This window comes from Harpia harpyja, chromosome 17 (genome assembly GCF_026419915.1).
Source record: "Harpia harpyja isolate bHarHar1 chromosome 17, bHarHar1 primary haplotype, whole genome shotgun sequence".
NCBI lineage: Eukaryota > Metazoa > Chordata > Aves > Accipitriformes > Accipitridae > Harpia > Harpia harpyja.
The window spans coordinates 3,961,946-3,983,062 of NC_068956.1; the positions used below are offsets into that span (position 1 = coordinate 3,961,946).

Here is a 21,117-nt window from a genome sequence, read left to right on the forward strand (position 1 = left end):
GCTTTATAAATACTTTGGACTGTGCCAAAAGCAAAAAAAATCCTGTATCATTTATCACTAGATGTTTCCAGGGCCAGGGATGGTTTTTATGGGGAAGTTTATGTATCACAGTTTTCCATTTTAACACCATATTTCCTCTTATTATATGTTCTCAGGCACTTAGTACTACTGGACTACACAGATTGTGCCCACAGTGTGGAATCTGGTAATGCTTTCCAGATCCTGGACTAAGTGGAGAACTCCATCTGGACAAGATGCGCTGTGAGCTGTTTTCCCTGTGCACTCACGTCCACACGAGGAAACCTGGCCATTTCCTCAGTCAGGATGATTTTATGTCCCGGTCAGCAGAGACAAAGCCTCACAGACTTTTAGGGGCATACAGAACTAGGCAACTATTAGAGTTCACTTAGCTGGGTAAAACTTGAGATATCCCTTTCCATCACAACTGAGGAACAAAGCAGGAACAAAGCTGTGCGAGTATCTACTGCAATATTTATCGCTAACATCCCAAAGGTCAAACTTTGTCTCAACTATGCTAGGATATCTGTCACACACCTGGGAGTATGCTTATTTTGTGGATTCATAGCAGGACTGCACATTATGATTTCCCAGATAAACAGAGGAATTCACGATGATATCTACCACTGATGAACAAGAACCATAAACATTAGAAATAGTGAAAGCTCACTGTGCTCTTTCTGTATGGGATTTTGCTGTCCCCAGTCCTCAGGGCTATGTACAGCTATATCCAACGAGGATGGCTATGTAGCTGTGACCATATCACAAGACACTGGAAAGCATACATTACACTGCTGGGGTGTTTTTTTAATGTTCTCTCTTCTGTATTCATTGAGATTGCAGGCACAACCTCAAAGCCTCACCCAGATTAATTCTCAGTGGACTAAGTTGTGTTATACCTCATAAAAGAAGACATTTCAGAGGTGGTAAACAGAAGAAATAACTTCCTTCCCTCCTTATTAAAGGTAAACTCATCTACTGTCATGAGTTTACTACCTAAAACCGAGAGAATATTCTCCTATGTACAGCCACCCCCAAAGGATGATATGCCTTCAGATACCACCAAATCCGACACAACAGCCAACAGAAGCTTTCCCCAAAAGCCTACCAGTTCAGGGTGATTGGGAAGGCCACACTTCTTGCACGGCTCATCATCATCAGCAGGTGCAGCTTCTTCTTCCTCCTCTTCTTCCTCTTCCTCCTCATCATCTGAGTTTTTTTCACTCTCCGAGTCCTCACTTTCTTCATTACTTGAGTATTTCCACCTGCCACGTGTTCGTGTACCCGTCCACCGAACCTTGCTTCTCTATGAGACATACCATTTCAAAGAGAAAACACAAAGGAAGCTCACAGAGTTTCTTCCTAGATCTTAAAAAATGTGTGTCTCTACAGTGAAGTGATTCATTTCAATCAGAAGAGCTGCAGTAAATTTACAACAGAGCATTTCAATGAATAGATTGTCTTTCAAAGAGGCTCAAAACGCAACAGCATAATAAAGGGAGAAAAATTCATACCGACGTGCAGAAAGAAATTTTCAAGAAAGATTTAAAAGTAGGAAGACAAATTTGTCACTCAGCCCCTTTTTTCTATTTTGACAAGGTAAAGTTGCTTGTGAACATGGTAATCTACATTTAAACCATCTCACTTTTTGATGACTGCTTTCCTCAATCCAAAGAGAATCTTCTCCCCCTGCCCCATACAGTGTACATCTGTTATTTCACTTTAGGAAACACATTTGCACTCTAACAAGTATATTAACTTAAGTATTTCTGGTGCCTTCCTCTAAGATGGGCATACTTTTCTGAAATAAAATCACTGCATCTTTTAAGTGCATAACTTATATCTAGGTATTCTTTCACATTTATACTTTTCCATTATTTTTCTTAAGTGAAAACTGATTCAGTCAATGCTTAATTTTTGCTAATCAAAGGGGCATCTATCCCTTTCTATCATATTTACCATCATATTTTGAATGAAAAACAGATTTCAATTAAAATTCAGAATGTTATTTTGAGTTAGTGAAAACTACTTTCTGCAATTTGGTTATTTTATATTTAAAGCAACATACCAAACAGAAGAAAGTTTTCTTCCCATTAACTGACTTGTTATTAACCGACTTGAGTTCTCTCACAACTCTTCCCACCACCACCCCCCCGACACTGAAAAAGGAAAATAACTTATCTAGCTTTTTCAACTCAAAATAATTTTTCAATTTTGACTAAACTACTCGTTGACCTGAACGAGCTGAATAAACTAAAACATACAAACTATTCTATTTCTCCTGCAGTATGGACTCATACCAAAGCAGTATTTGTCATATTAGTAAAATTTTGTTTCAGGTTCTTAACATTAATTTCTACCTCTTTACAGATTTTACTGTTCACTAAACTTTAGTAGCAAATATACTTTAAATCCATGATAGTATTAGTTTAGACTTCAGGCTTCATCATAAATCATCACCATGTCAAACCTATTTTTTAAAGACCCTTCTTTAAAAGAAAACAAATATAAAATAGCCTATTAAAGATTTGGGTATTTTTCATCTTGATGAAATGACAGAAGCTTACTAGTTTCAAACGTCTTCCTCTACCATATTTATTTTTAAATCTCTCTAGAAAAGTAAGCATCTATAGATCTCCTTATCTCTCACAAAAAGAGATCAGGTTAAAATGACTATAGCAACAGTACTTCAAAATTAAAACTACTTGTAGGACTTACAATCACTATTACTTGCATTTATTTTCTTTTTTAATGAAAACCTTTAAATGAAGATTTTTCATTTCTTTATGTATACAACAGAATTTTTCAGTATAGATGTTACCATTCACTGAAAAATCAACTGTTCATTTTATGAAGGTTATTCAACATAGCACTACGTGAAAGAAACTTGCTAAATAAGTGAATGTCTTGGTAAAACTACAAAATCGGTAAGAAAATGTGTAGCTGTGGAAAATTAATGGGATTTCAAGTTGATATAAAAAGAGTGCACTTAAAAATACAGACTCTTTACTCCTTGTTTCTCTTTTGTACTCCATATCCAGAAAAATGGAAGATAAATTAATAAAAGGCGTTTATAATTACATAGATTTAGAAGCACACTACACGTATGTATAACTTCGTTACATTTACCTGACATATTTTTAAGATCTATGCTGCATAAGCAAAAGTTTTTCATGAAAAAAAGATACCTCCACCCAAAGTAAAATGTATATCCCACGTATGAGAAAAACTAAATTATATCATGAACTCACCACAACAATAACTAGAAACAGAAGTCATAATATTTTTATTCTTCACCATTTGTTGGTTCCTTTTTGGCTTACGATCATCCTGACCAACCAGACACCAACAAGTATCCATCTAGTAAATCCACAGGAGCTAGAAGTCTCCATTCAGCCACTCAGCCAGACTGACTCAGGTCTGATCATTTCAGTTTTTAGAAGAATTCACTCCGGTTGACTTGGTCTACTTAGTTTAGGTTAAGTGACAGATTTTATAAACTGGTAAGTCAACAGACATTAGCACTCTCTTAGGGGGCGTTTTTAAATTGGTTGAGTCCACTAACTGGATTGCAAAGCTAGTTTCTTGCAAAAGCTGACCAAAGGAAAATAATCCTCAATATTCCTACGTAAGTGCATATTCTCCTTATAGATAAGACTGTGGGTATTCTTTATTCCCGGGTAATAAAACTGTATTACCTTGTTAACCTTAGAATTTGACTCCTTCTCTTGTTTTTTTGCATCTTCTTTTCGTTCTGGTTTTTGTGCTGCTGCAGGTTTTTCCTCTTCCTCTTCAGGTCGTTTTTTGTCAGGTTTCTGATCCCGAGTCTCCACCACTTTTGGAGTAGGCTTGGATATTCTTGGAGATCGCCTTAATGTGCGGCCAATGCTGACCTCTTCTGGCGGTGTTTCTGTCTTTCTCTTCCGACTGGAGATCCTGATTGTTAATTTAATTCCTTCTTTCTGTCTTTCAGAAGTTATTTCTTTATTATCTGTTGCACAGCTTTCTTCTTCAGAAACTAGCTTATATTTAAATTTGCTTTTAGGTACTGGAGATTCCTTTTTACTCTCTGAGGAGTCCTCTAGGTTAGAAGGATGGGCATCATCTAATCTATCTGGCTCTGTCTTGGCAGCTTCTGGCTCTTCCTCTTGTTTTTCAGGGCTGGATTTTTCTTCTACATTGCTCTCCTCAGGTAGAGCCGTTTTACCATCAGAGCCCTCCTTTTCCAAAGCAGGTTTCTCTAAAGTAACAGGAGAAGTAGATGCAGGGAGTATCTCAGCAGCTTTTGGTGAATCAGGTTTCTCCTCAGACTCACCTTTACTTTTCAAAGTCTCTTCATCAGACAGTGCAAGCTTGGGCAGTTCTGCAGGAGCAGATGCATTTGTGGACTTCTCTAGCTTCTCTAAACATTCTTTGGGTGGCGGTAGTCTGTCCTTCTTCATTTTCATGGCTAGTTTCTCTTCAGATGTTTTGGCACAGTCTTCAGAGTTTGAAGACTCTTCCACTACCATTTCAGTAGTTGTGCTGTCAAGCAACTCTTTTTCCACAGGACTAGATTCCTCCTTTAAAGGCACTTTCTGATTAGAAACCTCAGAGACCACAGCCCCTATTTCTTTCACCACAGTTAATGCATTTTTCTCAACCTCACATGCTTTTATAATTTTACTAACAGAGTCTGATACCTTTTCCCCACTTTTTCCATTTCTCTCTTTTAATGAGCTGCTGTCTTCCTTTGTGCTAGCAGAGTGTTCTGACTTATTATTTTGTATGACACTTGGGGTTATTTTTTCACAGCTAACCTCTCCATTTACTAGCACTTTCCCATCAGGACATAAAGCAGTAATTGTAGGGACTCTCTTAAAAGCTTCTTCTTCTGGTTTCCCTTCTTCCTTCAAGACATCCTTTGTTGGAGTAACACATTTACATAGGGGCCCCTTTATTGGACTGTCATAGTCATCCGTCAGCTTGATCTCTCGCTTTTTAAGCGGTATTTTTGCCTGCTGGTCATTTTTAAGTTTCTCACTTTCTTCCACAGATTTTTCCACAATTTCTTGGGGAGTTTTGGCATTAACACAAAATTCTAACCTCTCTGGCTCATTAACTGCTATTTTGTCCGTACAACTTTTTACTTCTTTTAAGTCTTTTGGTTCTATTTTGTTATCCTTCACCTCTACTTTAACAGGCTTGACATTTTCCTTAAAGGAGTCACTTTCTTCTTTGACAGTTTGCTTTTCTTCATTGTATTCTGAAGGTTTCTCTAATTTTACTATTACTGGCAATTTTATAATTTCTTTTTCTTCCACTTTCTCAATTTTCAGCATATTTTCGTCTCCTTTGACCGCAGGAAAAGGAAGGCTTTCCAATTCCATTGACTGTTCCTCCACCTCCTCTTTTTCTTCTTTGATTTTTAATTGATTTTCTGTTGACAGAGAAAAACAACTATGAAACAACCAGGGGACCTAAAGGATTACAAAAAGCATCCATCAAAACAAAGGCATACCTAAAAAACCCAACAACCCAAAGTCCCCCGCAAATGAATCTTCTCTCATGCCATTATTAGGAGTCTAGCTTATCTAATACTGTCATTAAATGAGTGGGTTGCCAATTTTTTAGCTATAGAATCACAGTTCAGTTTAATTATATACCAAGATAAGCCTAAACTTCAGAAGCTAGCAGCAGAATTCTAGATTCATCCTTCTTTATACAGGCATCACAGCCCCTTCTTTAGTAGTACCACACCATTTTCAGAGAATACATAAAACCTAAGCAGAGTGCACAAAGCATCAACTTGAAGTCTCACTTGAGTTTCTGATTTATTTCACAAACCAGAACATGGTGTAAGATTCCATGGCCAAGTGAAAATTCCACATAGAAGTCAGTCCCCTGTTTGTAGATGTTTTTATTTCAAGAAATACTTAACTATTGTACTCCAATAGTTCAGAGAAAACAGAAGACATTCAACGTTATAGCTTATGGCAAAATTCATTTAGAGTCTCTGGACAATGACTACATCTCCTACATACTATCAAAACACAAATAACAGACAATATTCTATATTCAATGCATCTGCCATTTCCAAAACAAGCACAGGGAGTAGTAGCGTATCACAGAAAAACCTGCAGGGCTTAAAGTGCAGTTCCAGTACTCAGAAGAAACCATGTATTTATTTTGTTACTAGGTACTTAAGCCTATTATTTATCACTACCACAGCCTCTTAACATCTTTTTTTTTTTTTATTTTACCATACTTTGAGTCAGCTAGGGATAGAACTAATTAGAAAAAGCAAATATAATAGCACTACATATACCATAACAGCATCTTCTACCATCTGGAAGATGTTATTGCAAGGGTGTTATAACTCCAAACAAAAAGATGATTTTTTTCTTCTACCTCACTCCTCTCCCTCCATGCTAGCGTGATTTTTTTTTTCCAAGATGAGAGCTTCCCAAAGTGGTTAGAAATATACAGGAGAAAGTACATGACAGCTAACTTAGTAACATTAAAGAAAATAAGCATTTTAGAAAAGAAGAGAGTGGTGAGGAAGAATTCATACATTGTATAATATTTTCAAATACAAAGCACGTATCCAAGTAAGTCTGCAGTGAAAGATGCATCTCTAAGGCACCAGAAGCGATAACTTTTTGAAGGCTCAAGGCTGGGTTTTTTCCCCTTCATAGAAGTGGTCCCCACTCTGAGCCCTTGTAACATAAAAGCTGCCTCTTTAAAGACATTCGTCTTTAACAGTGAGAATGAGATATTTTTTCTGTGTTCGAATTCTTCTGCCCTCCCTTCACTTCTTTCTGTCTAAGCTTTGTTCAACCATTTCTTCCCTTCACCTACTGCCTTCTCCCAAACTTCAGCTAGGATCACCAGAATCCCAAAACTTCTCTATATGGAAAATAAACAGTTGTTCTATAGTTTTAACTCCCCGAACTGCTTGTAAAGCGTTTCGTACATATGGAATGACTCAGTCGATGCACAACTTGTCTTAACGCTATTCAAGTCAATCAGGCTAGTAAAAAACATGTAAGCATTGGTTCAGTTTACCTTATTTTTGTATGAACTAATTTAATGCTATTTGGGAAGTGGCCAAAGCAAACAGGCATCAGGTCTTCCAGTATGTTTCCACTGTACCTTAGAAAGGCTTTGAGTGTAGTCCTTGGACTAACAGGAAGAATTACTTAAGCTTCTCAACCGAAGGGCTCTAAGTAGTGCTCTGTGAATATACTGACTACACTGAAATCACTGCACATGTAAATAATTTCATTATTCATTACATACATGGGACTAGTGCCTAGGGGTGATTTTGCATCAATACACAGCCTAATGCAAGTACTGACCCAGGTGAGTGTGCCATGGGATTTGGGGAATTATCGACAGTGGGGACATTCATTAAAATGTTTTCAAATGGCTTCTTCTGAATTCAATGCAAAGTAAAATCATAACTGATGCAGAGATCTCGATTAGATGATTTAAGCTGGCTTGACCGATTTTTAGTGAGACAAAGGCAAGATCAGTACTTGGAATTAGTTCCACCGGGTTATGTTGTCACTTACATGCACAGTTAGATATTGGAAATGCCTTAGACTGGAAGACAATTCTGTTGGTGTTTGTCGCAATTTACTGCAATTTCTACAGTAGTCTTTTAATGCTTTCACAACTACTCAAATTTTAGCTAAATGTTTTATTTATTTCTTCTGTTCTACGCTGTTTGTTGCAAAGAATGAGAATAAAATAGCAAGTCTTTCTCCTTGATATTCAGAACCAAGACAGGCCTTGGCTAATTCCATATATCCAGTTAACTTAACCAGATTTGAAGAAACACATACTAACACACTGGAATCCTTAAATCTTGTTTCTGATTGTGAAAATATTTTCCTGTATTTTAACAAAGTGGTAAGACCAGGTAGTAACTGGGGAAAAATTGCTTGGGATAACAAGCTTTTAGCTTTTCATAACTTGAGAAAAGATCAGATTCTTATAATGTAAAATACTTCAGGCTAACTGATACTTAGTAAAACCAATGCACAAACCAACAAGTCACGCAAGTTATGAAATATGTGCAATGACATGATAGCAAGTAAGGAAGAAAGTTTCTTTGTTAATAACAACAATACAGTGGAGGCAGCTAAGGACCACTTCACTTCTAAAACATTTTGGTATTTTAAATTGTTTTAATTTAAACGCATGTCTTCTTGAAAAATCACCTCAATTGTGAAACATTTGAGGAAGTAACCTATTTTTTTTTGATTCAAACTCAAAAGAAAAAATAAACAAGACACCCAATACTGTATTGATTTCAATCATGGCATTGCACAAACAGATTTTTCTTTTTAAAATTTTAATGTTGCTAGAACAGGAAAAGTTTGGCAACAGTTCAATGCCCCACAAAAACATACACTGATGAGCATTTACAATATTATACAATATGTACAGCAAAAACAAAATTACTTCGAAAACAATTTATACACAGCGCTCTTATAAATAAACTCTTGAGCCTAAATATGCACTAAAACTCCAAAAATATTTATTAAAGTATTCAATATTTACTTGATTTACTTTGAACAGAAACATTTTTTGTGTTGGTTTTTTTTTTTTAAATTCCTAATCTAACACAGTAACTTTTCATGTACTTGAAAATTCTAACATTGCCACAGAACAACATTTAAAATTTGAGAAAAGAAGGCAGAAAACCTTGTGTAGATGCTTCTTCGCCCTTTTTGGTGTCTTCATCTTCTATGCTTGGGCTTTCACGTGATGAATTCTCCTGCTGAGAATTGTTGTTTTTCAAGAGGGCAGGATCAATTTGTGCTTTCAAGAGCTCAAGGGTCTCAGCAAGCTCATTGCGGTTTCTAGATGACAGAAGAAAAAACATACTGTCTGATAAGCCACTTACCCCAAAGGGATTCACAAAAAAAAAAAAATAAAAAAATCAACAAACACCATCTGCTTAAATGAATGCTGCCCCGAAAACCTTATATACAAGCATAGTGAAATGCCTGTCCCATCAGAGAGGCTGCAACTTTGCAGTCGGAAACCTTCCAATTTATCCATACAAAAATAAAATAACTTTTTGGAAGGACCCTATCTATCTCAAGTCAAGTCCCGGATCCAAGCTGCAACTATTATTCTTTTATTTATTTTCCCCTTACCAATCCTCACTGATTTTTCTTTGCTATTTCTTTTTCCTCTCAGCAGAGAGGAAGTTGTAGTTTTCTGCTCACATACCAAAGGAGCAACCACATCATTCAAGTGAAATTTTCAAAAGCAATTAAGTAATTTAGATACTTTTTGCAAGTACCCACCCTAAGCACATGTAGCAAACAATACAAAGTTGTCAAGAAAGCTCCAGCTACTCGAGTTACAATAGCAAGAAAATGTTCGTGCATCTCTGTGCGTGCAAATCTCAGTGCACTGTAACTCCTTATTTAAACTGGACATCTAACTATAAAACCCAACACCTTAATGTATAATGAATTTGAGCGATGATTAAACAGTTGTTTTCGTAACAGACTATAACAACAAGACTCTCGCATTTGTTTTTTCAAAGTCAACATTCAGCAATTCATTTTTTGCAGGTTTACAGAACAAAAGGAAGCCTGGAACTGCAACAGCCCTGAGGTGTGGAATCTCATGGGTTTAAAACCACTTCACATTTTACAATGCATTACTGTGTTTTTCTGCTGTGAGTGTGGAGTATCAGAACTTTCCCAGCAGAACCCTGATTTCTTCTGCTTTTGGCATTGATCTCTGGAGTCTATAACGCATGGAGAGAGATAAACACTGCTCAGCTCTTGATTGGTTTGTTTAGATACATTTACTTTATTCGCCCACAACAGCTGTCTAAATTTCACTGGTAGTAATGCTTATCATTTTATGGCCCTTTGACAGTGGTTTAAACGGTTTAGTATGACTCCCTTGGTTACTAAAGTTATGGATATGTAAATAAGCTGCAGATAATAAAGATTAAAATTTACAAACAGAAAACCACCCCATCATCTGACTTTTTTTAGATCTGTTTTTACATCTCTACGTACTTTTTAAGTCAGAGTTGATTCTGCTGAGTCCAGGTTAAAATCCAGTTGGAACTCAACAAATTAAAGAAGTTTAGATGAAGATGAACTAAAAATGGATAACTAGTAGATATGAAAAATTTCAAGCTAATTCTTCTTCCAGTAAGAAAGATTCCATATACTTTGCATAGTAGGAAAATGAAAAAAAAAAAAGTAACAAGAATCACAAAAAAACGTAAATCTGAAGCTAAAATACCACTAAAATATTAACAGACCAATCTGCAGCAACTGAGACCCAGAGGCAGAGTCACGTACACATCAGTCTGCATCAACGTCACCCACCTCATCTTCAGTGATCTATGAGCTGAATTCTACTCCAGAAGATTTTTCATGCCTATTTGTTTTGTCAACAGTTTTGTAGTTCCATGAAGTTAAAATTGCAATGTAATTCCCCCAAGAACAAAACTGTCCACTTGTAATTTTCTTAATAGAGCAGAAGTTAAAGAAGCAAGAGTCCTCCTCCATTTCCTAAGGCATTTAGCTGGCCAGTGAGCAATATGGAGCCATCATCCTCAAGAGAGTCTTCTCTCGGTACCCTTTCCATATATCCATTGTAGCTCGATTAAGCAGAAAACAAATTACACACTGGCTATTACCAACAAATCAGTGAGTTATTTCTGTATTGTGTGGTTTTTCACTAAAACATACATGTGAAGGCAGAAAATCCCGCTGTCATGAATCCTCATCTGTGAGAAGTGGAGATTTATTGAAATAAATTTGAGCCCCAGTCACAAATAGCTAAAACCCCCTACAAAATAAGAAAGAAAAAAAAAAGGGGGGGGGGGGGGGGAGGGAACCCAGAATACCTAACAATGCATTTCCACGTGGATCCATCCTGGTCATCCTGTTCTTCTATGTACATCCTGACATTATGCTCTTGATCCAGCTGATACCAATACATCAGGCCGTCCTTGTCTCGACCAATGGGCTGAAGACGCATGGCATCAGCATCCTCCTCGTTAATTATATTCTTAAACTTTAGATTGTCATCAAACTGACATTCACAGAGATACTGAAAAAGTGAGAAAGTAGAAAGATTATTAAAATATCAAAATATAAACAGAAATAAGAAAATCAGCTCATTTCCTTTCACTGTAATTTGGAACTTCTTTTTAGGCCTCTCTCTATTGGATCTGTGAGTTAGCTATAGCTATCAGGTTTCTTCCCAGATCATGTTGTTTTTAAACGAGACAAGTTTTTGGGTTGTGGTTTTTTTTTTTTTCCTGGCCAGCTTAGAAAGTTAATTTTTTTTTTTTTTTTTTTTTTTTACATAGTACAAATGATGTCGTTCTACAGTAAAACACATACATAACTTGGAACCAACCCCGACAGTTTTCTCAAGACTTGAAAACATGAAATCCCATCTCTGCCTTTGGAATTCAGCAAGCTAATAAACATTTTTAAAAGTGTACTGCACAGGCAAATAGCTACTGACAAAACAGTAACTACAAATCAATTTTCATACAAAGTGTGAAAAACATGCAAAGTGTTGCATTCAGTTTGGGCCCATCCCACTACAATGAATATTACATCTGTAACAAGATCACCTCTACATTTAGTGTATCTACTTATGGTTCAGTCAAGCTAAATTTGCAATATGTTCAAGTGAGTGAGAAAGCCAAATCTCCAAGATATTTAAGCAAGTGAGGAAAAAGTAATTTAGAAACTTGTTTGATGTGTACCTTCAGAATCCCCAGTTTGCATTCAACACTCATTTCTAGGTAGCCTTTTTTTTCCATCTCCCAAGCCCAAGTGCTGTTGAATTCTTGGCATATCTGTCACAAACAAAATAGTAAGATTGCTAGGATTAGTGGATAAAAGCAACTTTAAACTTTTATATTAATAGTACCTTACTTCAGTAACAGTTATACATGATCTCTTCAGGATTGCAGGTCAGAAAGCTTCACACAAAAATACAAAATAAAACTGGGGTAGGTTGGCAAGCTCTGGCAAATCTCCATAGAAGAGCAGATCACCGAGGCCCTGATCACCACTGATTTCTCTAAACCTCTTAAATTAGACAGCACAATTCTGAACTGGGAAGGTATTCTTGTCTTTGCTGTGTAAAATCTCCCATTTTGCTATTTCTGACTTGTCTATTCAGAACATAAATTCTCTTGAGTAGACGTGATTTCTTATTACATGCCCTTATAACACTTAGCATGTAAGCTGCCAAGCTCTCTTGGGGCCCCCTAAGTCCTACGACTGTACTGCAGATAATAAATGCAACTGATACTCCCACCACGCTGTGGAATTATTATTCTTTAGAAAATATCTTGGGCTTCAAGCTGCTTGATAAATATTTTAAAATATTTTAAGTTTAGCCTGTTTCAATTTACTTAAAGCAAATAAATTCAATGACACCAATATGTGGAAAAAAAACTGAACACAAAAAGAAAGTGGCAGTAGAGGATAAATAGATTGAGTCAGCGGGAGCTCCAATAATAACAGTGGAGAAGGAATTCCCTCTCCTCCTAAGCAATTCAGACATGCTTAAGACAACTCTCATGAACACAGAAATGCTGCTTATCAATTGAGGACACATGGTGGGATCTCCAATTGGTGAGGCTATTCTAGTGGAAATACCCATTAGAAGGAGGCAAAAGCTAATCATAGCTGCATCTCCAGTCAGGATTACTTTGAAGTGCCAGTGTTGAATCACAACTGTCCAAATTAGCACGCAAGGTACTGCTGCTTTTCAATCTGCAAGGAAGCAAAGCCCTGCTGAATGGACTCAATCAAAACAGCATAGTCTCCCAATCACCAAATTATTACTAAGCTCAAGATACAGTCACTAAGCTACTTGGAAACCTGTAAATCACATCTGAAAGCAGCTTTCGCTGGAAACAGCAGCAAAAATAACCCTAAGTGTCACCCACCAGAAGTACTGATCCGCTGATTCATGTTGTAAAACTCCACATGGGCTACAACCAAGAAAGGGGCCGCTACCCCTCCTCTGTCCCCACAACTGTGCTACCTACCCTCTGCTATCTCTAGTACTGACACCAGTTCTTAAGTGACCCAAGGGTAAGCCTGCAATTAGATCGGCTCAGCCACACCATAAATCACACTCTGACCTTAAACTACGACCTACAGAGAATGGTGAGGAGTGCTCCCTGGTCACAATGAATCCTGCTGAAGAGCAGCTTTTCCTGCTCCGAGGTTAAGGAACATTACACTGGTACTTCTCTGATGCAAAGCCAAAGCTCACAGTGAAAGACAATCACTGCTCGCTCACAAAACAAGGTTACTCTGCTTTCTCTCTCATTTTCAACCATGTAACATGAAGAATGCTGGGAAACTGTATATCAAAACCCTTGCTAAGGGCATGTGCCAGTCGCTGTTCATTACTTACTCATTAAGTATGAAAGCAATAATGAGAAGTTTCATGTGCTGCGGAAGTGTATGATTGTCAAAGCAAAAGCTCAGAGACATCAGAGCTGATGAAGCATCTGTTCAAACTGAAATGACTACATTTTGACAAAAACCAGATGATCGTGCTGTCTCCTGACAAGTACTGTCACAACCCTGAACTACAGATCTCATTGATTCAGGCTCCACTGAAATGTTAAGTCTCTGCCTTCATAGAGGGGAAGTTTCACACTGATCAAAAACCTGCTGCTTGTGGGAGCAGCTGGCTTCTGCATACTAAAGAGTGGTCAGCACCTTCCCACCCTGCAAAAGAGACACTGAAACACAGCACTCTCAAGTATTTCCAAAGCAGCTACGATGGCATCCGACACTTACTATTACCATGCTCCAGATGTTCTCTTTAAACAATGAGAACAGGAAGGTGAAAGACACAGCAGAGGAGTCTGCTTGGGTGGGACTATAGGCACCTAAGTCCTAACAATCAGAAAAGTGTGTTTGGAACGTGCCGATTTTGGGGTTGAAGGTTCCAGATGGACCAGTCCAGAGGAATCTTATCTGTATAAAACCGCAAAGTATGCTTGACAATAGTCAAGTAAAGCATTTTGCCAGAAGACAGTGTAATCTGAATTAACTCAGCTACACGTTTCTCAAAAGACAGCTAAGCTGGACAGTTCCTCTTAGTTGTTAAAACATTTAGGACAAGCCATTTCTTTACCTCGGTCATACATGACCACATACATTCCTTGCGCAGAGGAGAAAAGTCAGATTCCTGGAGCCCTACAGCCATTTTCTTCCAAAAAAGACTAGTGTGTATGCTGGTGAGCCAACTTGGGTGGTTCATCATCAGAAGAGGGAAGGGAAAGAACTCTCAACTGCCACGTTCACTTCCTATCCCAAAATACATTCATCTGTCAAAATACCAACCACAGCTCAGAGACAATTTTTTATGATGCTTTTTATAAGCATGGCAGTCAAATAAAGCATATCTTTATCTACCATAAACAGTTGGTATATAAACAAAACATATTAATAATATATACAAGCATAAATATTAAGAGCATGTAAGTTTGAATGTCCTCCACTTAAAGTTTCCTCCTAAATAAGAAAAGAAAATGGTCACATCTAGAACATATCAAACCCTGTTTTATCAAAGCAGCACATTAGTAGTTTCTAACAAAGGAAAAACAGGCCAACATTGCCTCTTACGAGTATGTCAATAGTATGTCGAACAATACTGCTGGCATCTAGGAAGAATGGTCTCAACAGTTCCACACCTTTTCAGTTTTTCCTGGCTTTAGTGGCATTTCCCAATACTCTGTTGTTTTTCTAAATTAATTATACCCCTCTGAAATGGGGACGATATTAGCATACCTCTCTAATTAGTTATATTCAAATTCCTTTGTTCTTCAAGGTTCCTTTGAACCACTGGCTAGAATAAGCTTCAAGTTAACTCTGGAGACTGTTAAATGAAGTAGAATTTATCACCACTTACTTGGTCTTAACAGGGGTGCGTGGGAGGGTTTCCTTACCACTTTCCCATCCTTTCAATGCCTGCTGAAGGCAGATTTTCCAAACTATACCCTCATAAACTTGTTTTCTCCCTCTGCTTTCTGCTTACCACACAAGTGGTAAGTGGCTTCAGTGGGGTACATAAGTTCACTAGTCAGAGTTGGGTTTTCTCAGCTTGCTGCAATGGCTTTTTGGTATATTAAAGAATTCAACACAATTCAGTAACCACAGTACTTAGTAATATACAAAGTATACAACAGTTACATAAGTTATTACATTGTTATTTGAAAACATCATCATAAATACTTTACAACTGTTTAAGAGGTTAGATTTAACCTAAGGCCTTTCAGCAGGTTACTTCCTGACATACTCCCAGTCCCAAAAACATCATCTTAAGACCACACAAACCTCAAGTCAAATCCCTGTCTCTGTAAAGCTTATAGATAGCACTTAAGGGGGCAAACTGCAACTAGATTTGCCAAGTACTATTATTTGTATCATTGCTATTACCTTAATGCTGTACTTCTAAGTAAGATACAATCATGGCCACACAGACAATACCAAGACTACATTTTTGTGGATTAAAAGACACGTGGAACAAATCCAGAGGGGAAATGCTAACCTACTAATTTTGAATATATGTATATTTTCTGAAGCAGTGTAAATTCTTTAAGCTGAAAACTACTTGCATGTAAAGTGTGAACAATGGCAGAGCTACAATTAAAATACCAATACAGAATTATGTAAAACAATGGGATGCTATATTTTTACTGATGCATAACTACATTTTCATCTTAGCTGTGCCATTCTGAGCACACAGATAAAAATCACTGCAATACTTTCATTTATTATTAACACATGCTACAAGAACTCCGCATGGTTAGTCCCTGTATGAATACCAACCAAATCACAATAATTAAATTATATCCAGACAACTGATACACAAATGAATCATTACTGTGTAAATCTCTCTGCTCAATTTAGCCCTTTCGGAGGCTATTAAACCTCCTCCTTTATTTAGGGTCTTAATGCTCAAGAAAGTATTTTACTAACAAGTATGAAGGTGCACACTCTTTTACAAGCAGAAGATACTGTCTGTTTTCAGAGGTTTGGTTTTTTGGTTTTTTTGGTGTTTGGGGTTTTTTTTGGGGGGGGGGGGGGTTGTTTTTTTGGTTTTTTTTACACAAGCCTAGGCAGACTGAAAGTTAAGCTGGGATCTTATGCAACTAAAGTCTGGGCACGCACATCAATGTTGGCCACAACACAGCCCAAGGCTCACTATAATTCATACCAGGGATTGCTGACACAACAGCTCATCATAACCATATTCCAGCATTGCAGAATAATACAACGTGCATATTGTACCTTGATCAAATATTTTTCCCATCTGTCTGCTGTGACAGACTTCCCAATCTTTCTCATCAGTTTCAAGTGAAGCTCCACCAATTCTTTTGGAACTGCAGTATTGAGAGAGAGAGAGAAAAAAAAAAAAAAAAAGAAGTTATGAAGACCGGTGCAAACGTACTTCAACGCTAAACTCTGATAACACTGAAACACTATGACAAATTGAGAAATTTTAACAAAACAGTAACTTAAAGTCTGCTGAAGAGCAGCCCCACAACTGAGAGATGGAGGAAGGTTAATTTAATCGCATGGGTCTTTTTGTTTAGTTTTACATTTACAATGATCATTGCCCTTCCTTAAACTCAAGGAAACAGACCTCAGTGATAAATATATAAAAATTTTGGCAGCATCAAAACAACAACTGGACAGGAACTATGCCAGTCAAACACCTACAAAAATACTACTGCAAGCAGCAAGCACACCTGCAGCTGCCTCCAGAAACCCCAAAGCCATCCTGGAATATCGCTGAATCCAAACTATTTTTGGCTGAGTGCATGGTATGGGATAAATGTTCCAGAAACTTTGTCCTTACAGATGTAGCTTTGCTATATGCTTACTCTCTTTTGTACTGGAGGGACAGAGAGGGACTCGAGATCTGGGGCTTGAGGGATGGAGGCCAGAACCGCTGCTGGGTACAGCTGCACCAGTGCCATCATAGAATCAAAGTTTTCCAACCCAATTTTACTTATCTCTCAGTGTACACTCCTCAGATACAACTTCAACATCTCATCTTAGCTCCTATCTGTGACTTATAAATCAATCTGGCACCACCAAGTGGCAAATTTGCAGAACATCAGTTTTATAAGCTAGAGAGTAGTATATAACTTTCTAAAAATATGTAACTGATAACTATTAATGCAACTCTACACACTCAGTGACATGAGCTTTCTTATTTGTAATTTGTTGAGAAAAACTTAGACATGAACTTTACAAGTACTTTTATTTCTCTACTTTTTGCGTACAATTTTATTTTCTGAAAGCGTTTTCATTACTCCATGCACACACACTTTAGAAGTTTAAAACCCAAGAACTTTTATGATCATAATTTATGATTACATTTTTTCTGCTGGTCCAGCAGCATTACTTGACACAGGATAAACAGCTGAGACACCAAATGTGTCTGTTCTAAACTAGACATTACTAAGATGCTATTTCTTTTACTGATCTATACAACATTTGAGTGTCTGTGAATCTTTTCAATATTTAACTTGAATTCACCTAGCTGATACTTGTCTCTCAATCAAATGCCTCTATTCTCAGATGCACACACAGAGTTGGTAAAACATCGGTTTGATGAAAATGCTTGTGTCATTTCAGAAGTAAATCATCGCTGCCAGTTTGCAGCCGGAAATTTAATACACAAACTCCTTCAACAAATACATAAAAGTACCAGCCTGGTACCCAAAAAGAGACCTCCTTTCAATGCAGATAATTCATAAGCAACTCGAAACTAGCCCTGACTTTTTTATTCCGTTTGTATTATTTCCATTACATATTGAAGAAACCTAGCACATCTCCTCCTTGCTTTTTCTGAAAATTGATGCATTAAACTACCACATATTTTAAAAGGAACGAGATCAAAGGTCTTAACCCTGATAGGTGCCGAGCACTTGGCATGAACAAAATTAAGCACAAAGCACTTTATACACATGAGCAATTCTATCAAAGTCAACCCATACAATTAAACTTCAGCTTGTGTTTGTGTGACATGGAACTGAGCCAAGTATTCAAAATCTTGCTAGATCAAAGCTTTTGTTCTGCATCTTTTTTTATTTGTTGTTTTTAATCAGATCTCTTTTAATGGGTACATACTGATTGGAAACCTAGTTTAAAGAAGCACAGGTGATTTGTTTCAAATAATCAAAACCCCAGCCACCACAAAAATCTTTGCTAGAGTGTTAGTCTTAGCAGAAACGTAGAATGTTAAAAATTCAAAAATTGGAAAGTAATTTTGCACACCCTTGGTCAGCACTTACTGGGATTTGTGTTAGTACCTATAGAAACCTCACTTCTTTTCTCAGATTCCAGCATTTCAGCTCTTGCATTTCTAGGATCTTGATGATGTATTGATGTGGTTATTTTCGCAAACTTCACGAAACATTGCAAATCCATAGTCTGTTTATTTATTACCCTTTCAAGATGTTTTTCATGTATCATAACAATATTAATGACTGGATCTCTAGGCTGGCTTTTCGCCAGTTCCCTAGTAAGCGCTTAGAGGAAACGTACACTATCCTCCTTGTTCTAAGGAACGAAGTGGGAGTTTTGGAGATGAAAACTGATGTCCATTTGCAGGCAGAAACTAGGGAGTGTGTGAAGTGCAGCCGGACCAGCCAGGGCGCGTGAACCACAGCAGGAGCAGAAGCCTATGGGACTGAGAAATAAACTCTGTATTGAAACCAAAGTAACTGTAAATAATATATGGATCATGTGCAGCAGTGTACACCTGGCCCAGAAATACCAGCTCAGGGAGGGGTGGTAGGAAGGCTAAAGAGTGGTGGAAAAATCTCTCCTTTCCCAGAACACTTATTTGGTGAGGAGGAGAAGTGCATTAGCAAATGAGACTAACGTTTCAGTTGTCTCAGAGATGCATTGAACCTGCATAACTTTAAATTAACTTACTTTTGTTCAGAATATAGAGAGAATTCTTGACAAGAGTTCTCTGAAGTGGGACATCAATAAGCATCATTTTTACAACACTCTTCTAATCCTACTTGTAACATACCAAAGATAATGAACATGACATATAATTACTTTTGGGTTGTGGTGTTGTTTGGGTTTTTTAAAACAACAGTGGACTATCATCTCCTTTGTAAAATATCATCTCCATTCAGATGGGACCTGCATCACTTATTTCAGGAACTTGTATAATAACCTAATTAATGTTTTGCATTTTTTTAAATTTCACATAAGGGAAGGAACAATACATAGCATCTTTCATGCATAATAGCCATTCTGCAGAAGGATTTGACCAAAAAACTGTGATGGAACATATACCAAAAAACCCCCTAAATCTGAATGATATTCTCAAACTTTTATGAAACGCTGAAAAGTAATATAGTAGCTCTCTAAAACCTTCATAGAATGCACTTAAGTGGTGAAGAAAAAACCAGGACTCTGTGCACAGGGCTAATAAAAATTGTACAGCACTACTTTAAAAGAAAAAATGTTTCAAAGAATCAAGTATAATTAAACCATGGTGCCATCTGCTAGATATTCAAAAATACAGACTCTTCATAGGAAGAAGCCATGAGTCAGAAAGAATGAGTCACTGTATATACAATTATAGGGCTTCTGGTGGAGTTTAGCCAATTTGTTAAGTCCTGCACTTTCCTGGAGGGCAGGCTCTTGTCTGGACCTCATACAATACCCTTTGAACACTGTTCTATCTACTCCAGCATTTCAGGGAACATCCCATACATCAGTCACACATTTCTAATAAATTTGAGAAAGACAGAAAATTGAAACAGAAGAGGAAAAAGTATGAACACATGGAAACCCCATCATCTGGTTAGAAAAGCTGTAACTTTCAAACACCTGCACAACCGTGGATTAAAGGCCTGGCTGTGGGTACCCATTAACACCTTCCCATATAACCATAACCCCATTTTACCTCTACTTATTTTCCCTGCCAAAATGAATATGCTCACAGCTGAACACTCGCCTTAACAGAACCGAAATAAAGGAGGAAAAGAGAAAACGTAGATGACAGACAAAGCCCTGGGTCTAGAGGGAGGATAAGGGGAACTTATTATTTGGAAAATTATTAAAAATAAAAAACCTTCGTTATCAGAGCAGATCTGAAGTGCTGGACAAAGAGGGGAAGATCAGAACCATGATGTACGCACAATCCCTGGTACTGAAGTGGACTGCAAAGCCCATGCTTCCTCTCCTCCTCCAGGTATAAGGGAAAAGCACACTGAACCCCTTGTGCTGTGGGGACTTAGGGGGAAGGGAACGAGAAATAACATTTTGGGATGCAAAGGCTGCTGGCAGCTTTCACACTTCACAAACACAAACAGGTCTTCCCAGTTACGCTAGTAAAACCTTTTTCCATGCTAACTTGTTTTGGCAAATGGAAGAAAAAAGTGACTCATAAGATATACACGGCAAATACTTCCGTTAACAGTTCGCTCTTTTTCACCTTTCTCCCTTGACCAAAATTACCTTTGCACACTGTGACTCCGCTGTCAAATAAAACCACGCTTAGCAGGTAGACAGCCAAGATCGATGGGGTAATTAATAATCTCCCACCTCCCCTTCTTTTCTGCTAAGGGAAGCTAGCTCACAGTAACCTATACAAAAATGACATGTATTTGGTACTGGCACCCTGCACAAAGAATTTAACGGTAAGCAAAGACAAGCTAGCTTCCACCATGTTCAGCTCCCTCTGCTGTCAGTGCTGGAGGGAACCATACTAGAGGTACGTGCAGAGGCAAGAGCATCCGCTCAGACACTGGTGAAGAGTTGCTATGTGGTCAATTTACCTCTTAGCCCACCACACACTAACCATGCACTTAATTCCCTTCACAGACAAGCCCTTACGCACAAATTTTCTTAAAACCAGTTGGTTGCATCCCTTACAAAAGACACAAGAGTACCCAATAGACAAGTGACCACATTTCTAACGTCTTTAATATTCTCCAGACTTGTACACAAAAATGGAGAAGTCCCATGAGCAGTTTGAGGCAGCAAACACTTTGTCTTCTAGCTTAGTTTCAACCAAAGGTAAGAGCCTCAT

General features: G+C 37.6%; 1 protein-coding gene across 4 annotated transcripts in view; it reads right to left on the reverse strand.

Moving 5' to 3' along the window:
- RSF1 (remodeling and spacing factor 1) overlaps positions 1-21,117 on the reverse strand; it is a 63,002-nt gene that overhangs the window by 23,259 nt on the left and 18,626 nt on the right. The window contains exons 1-7 of one of the 4 annotated variants that reach the window (XM_052812156.1): positions 16,338-16,411; positions 14,179-14,371; positions 11,774-11,866; positions 10,898-11,103; positions 8,713-8,870; positions 3,717-5,437; positions 1,127-1,324 (exon numbers count right to left, since the gene is read on the reverse strand). In XM_052812156.1, the coding sequence (XP_052668116.1) occupies positions 1,127-1,324; positions 3,717-5,437; positions 8,713-8,870; positions 10,898-11,103; positions 11,774-11,866; positions 14,179-14,307 (2,505 nt within the window). In that variant the 5' untranslated portion in view covers positions 14,308-14,371; positions 16,338-16,411. Of the gene's footprint in view, positions 1-1,126; positions 1,325-3,716; positions 5,438-8,712; positions 8,871-10,373; positions 10,758-10,897; positions 11,104-11,773; positions 11,867-14,178; positions 14,372-16,337; positions 16,430-21,117 lie in introns of those variants that run through there. The other 3 variants (XM_052812155.1, XM_052812157.1, XM_052812158.1) reach the window with 3 other exon arrangements.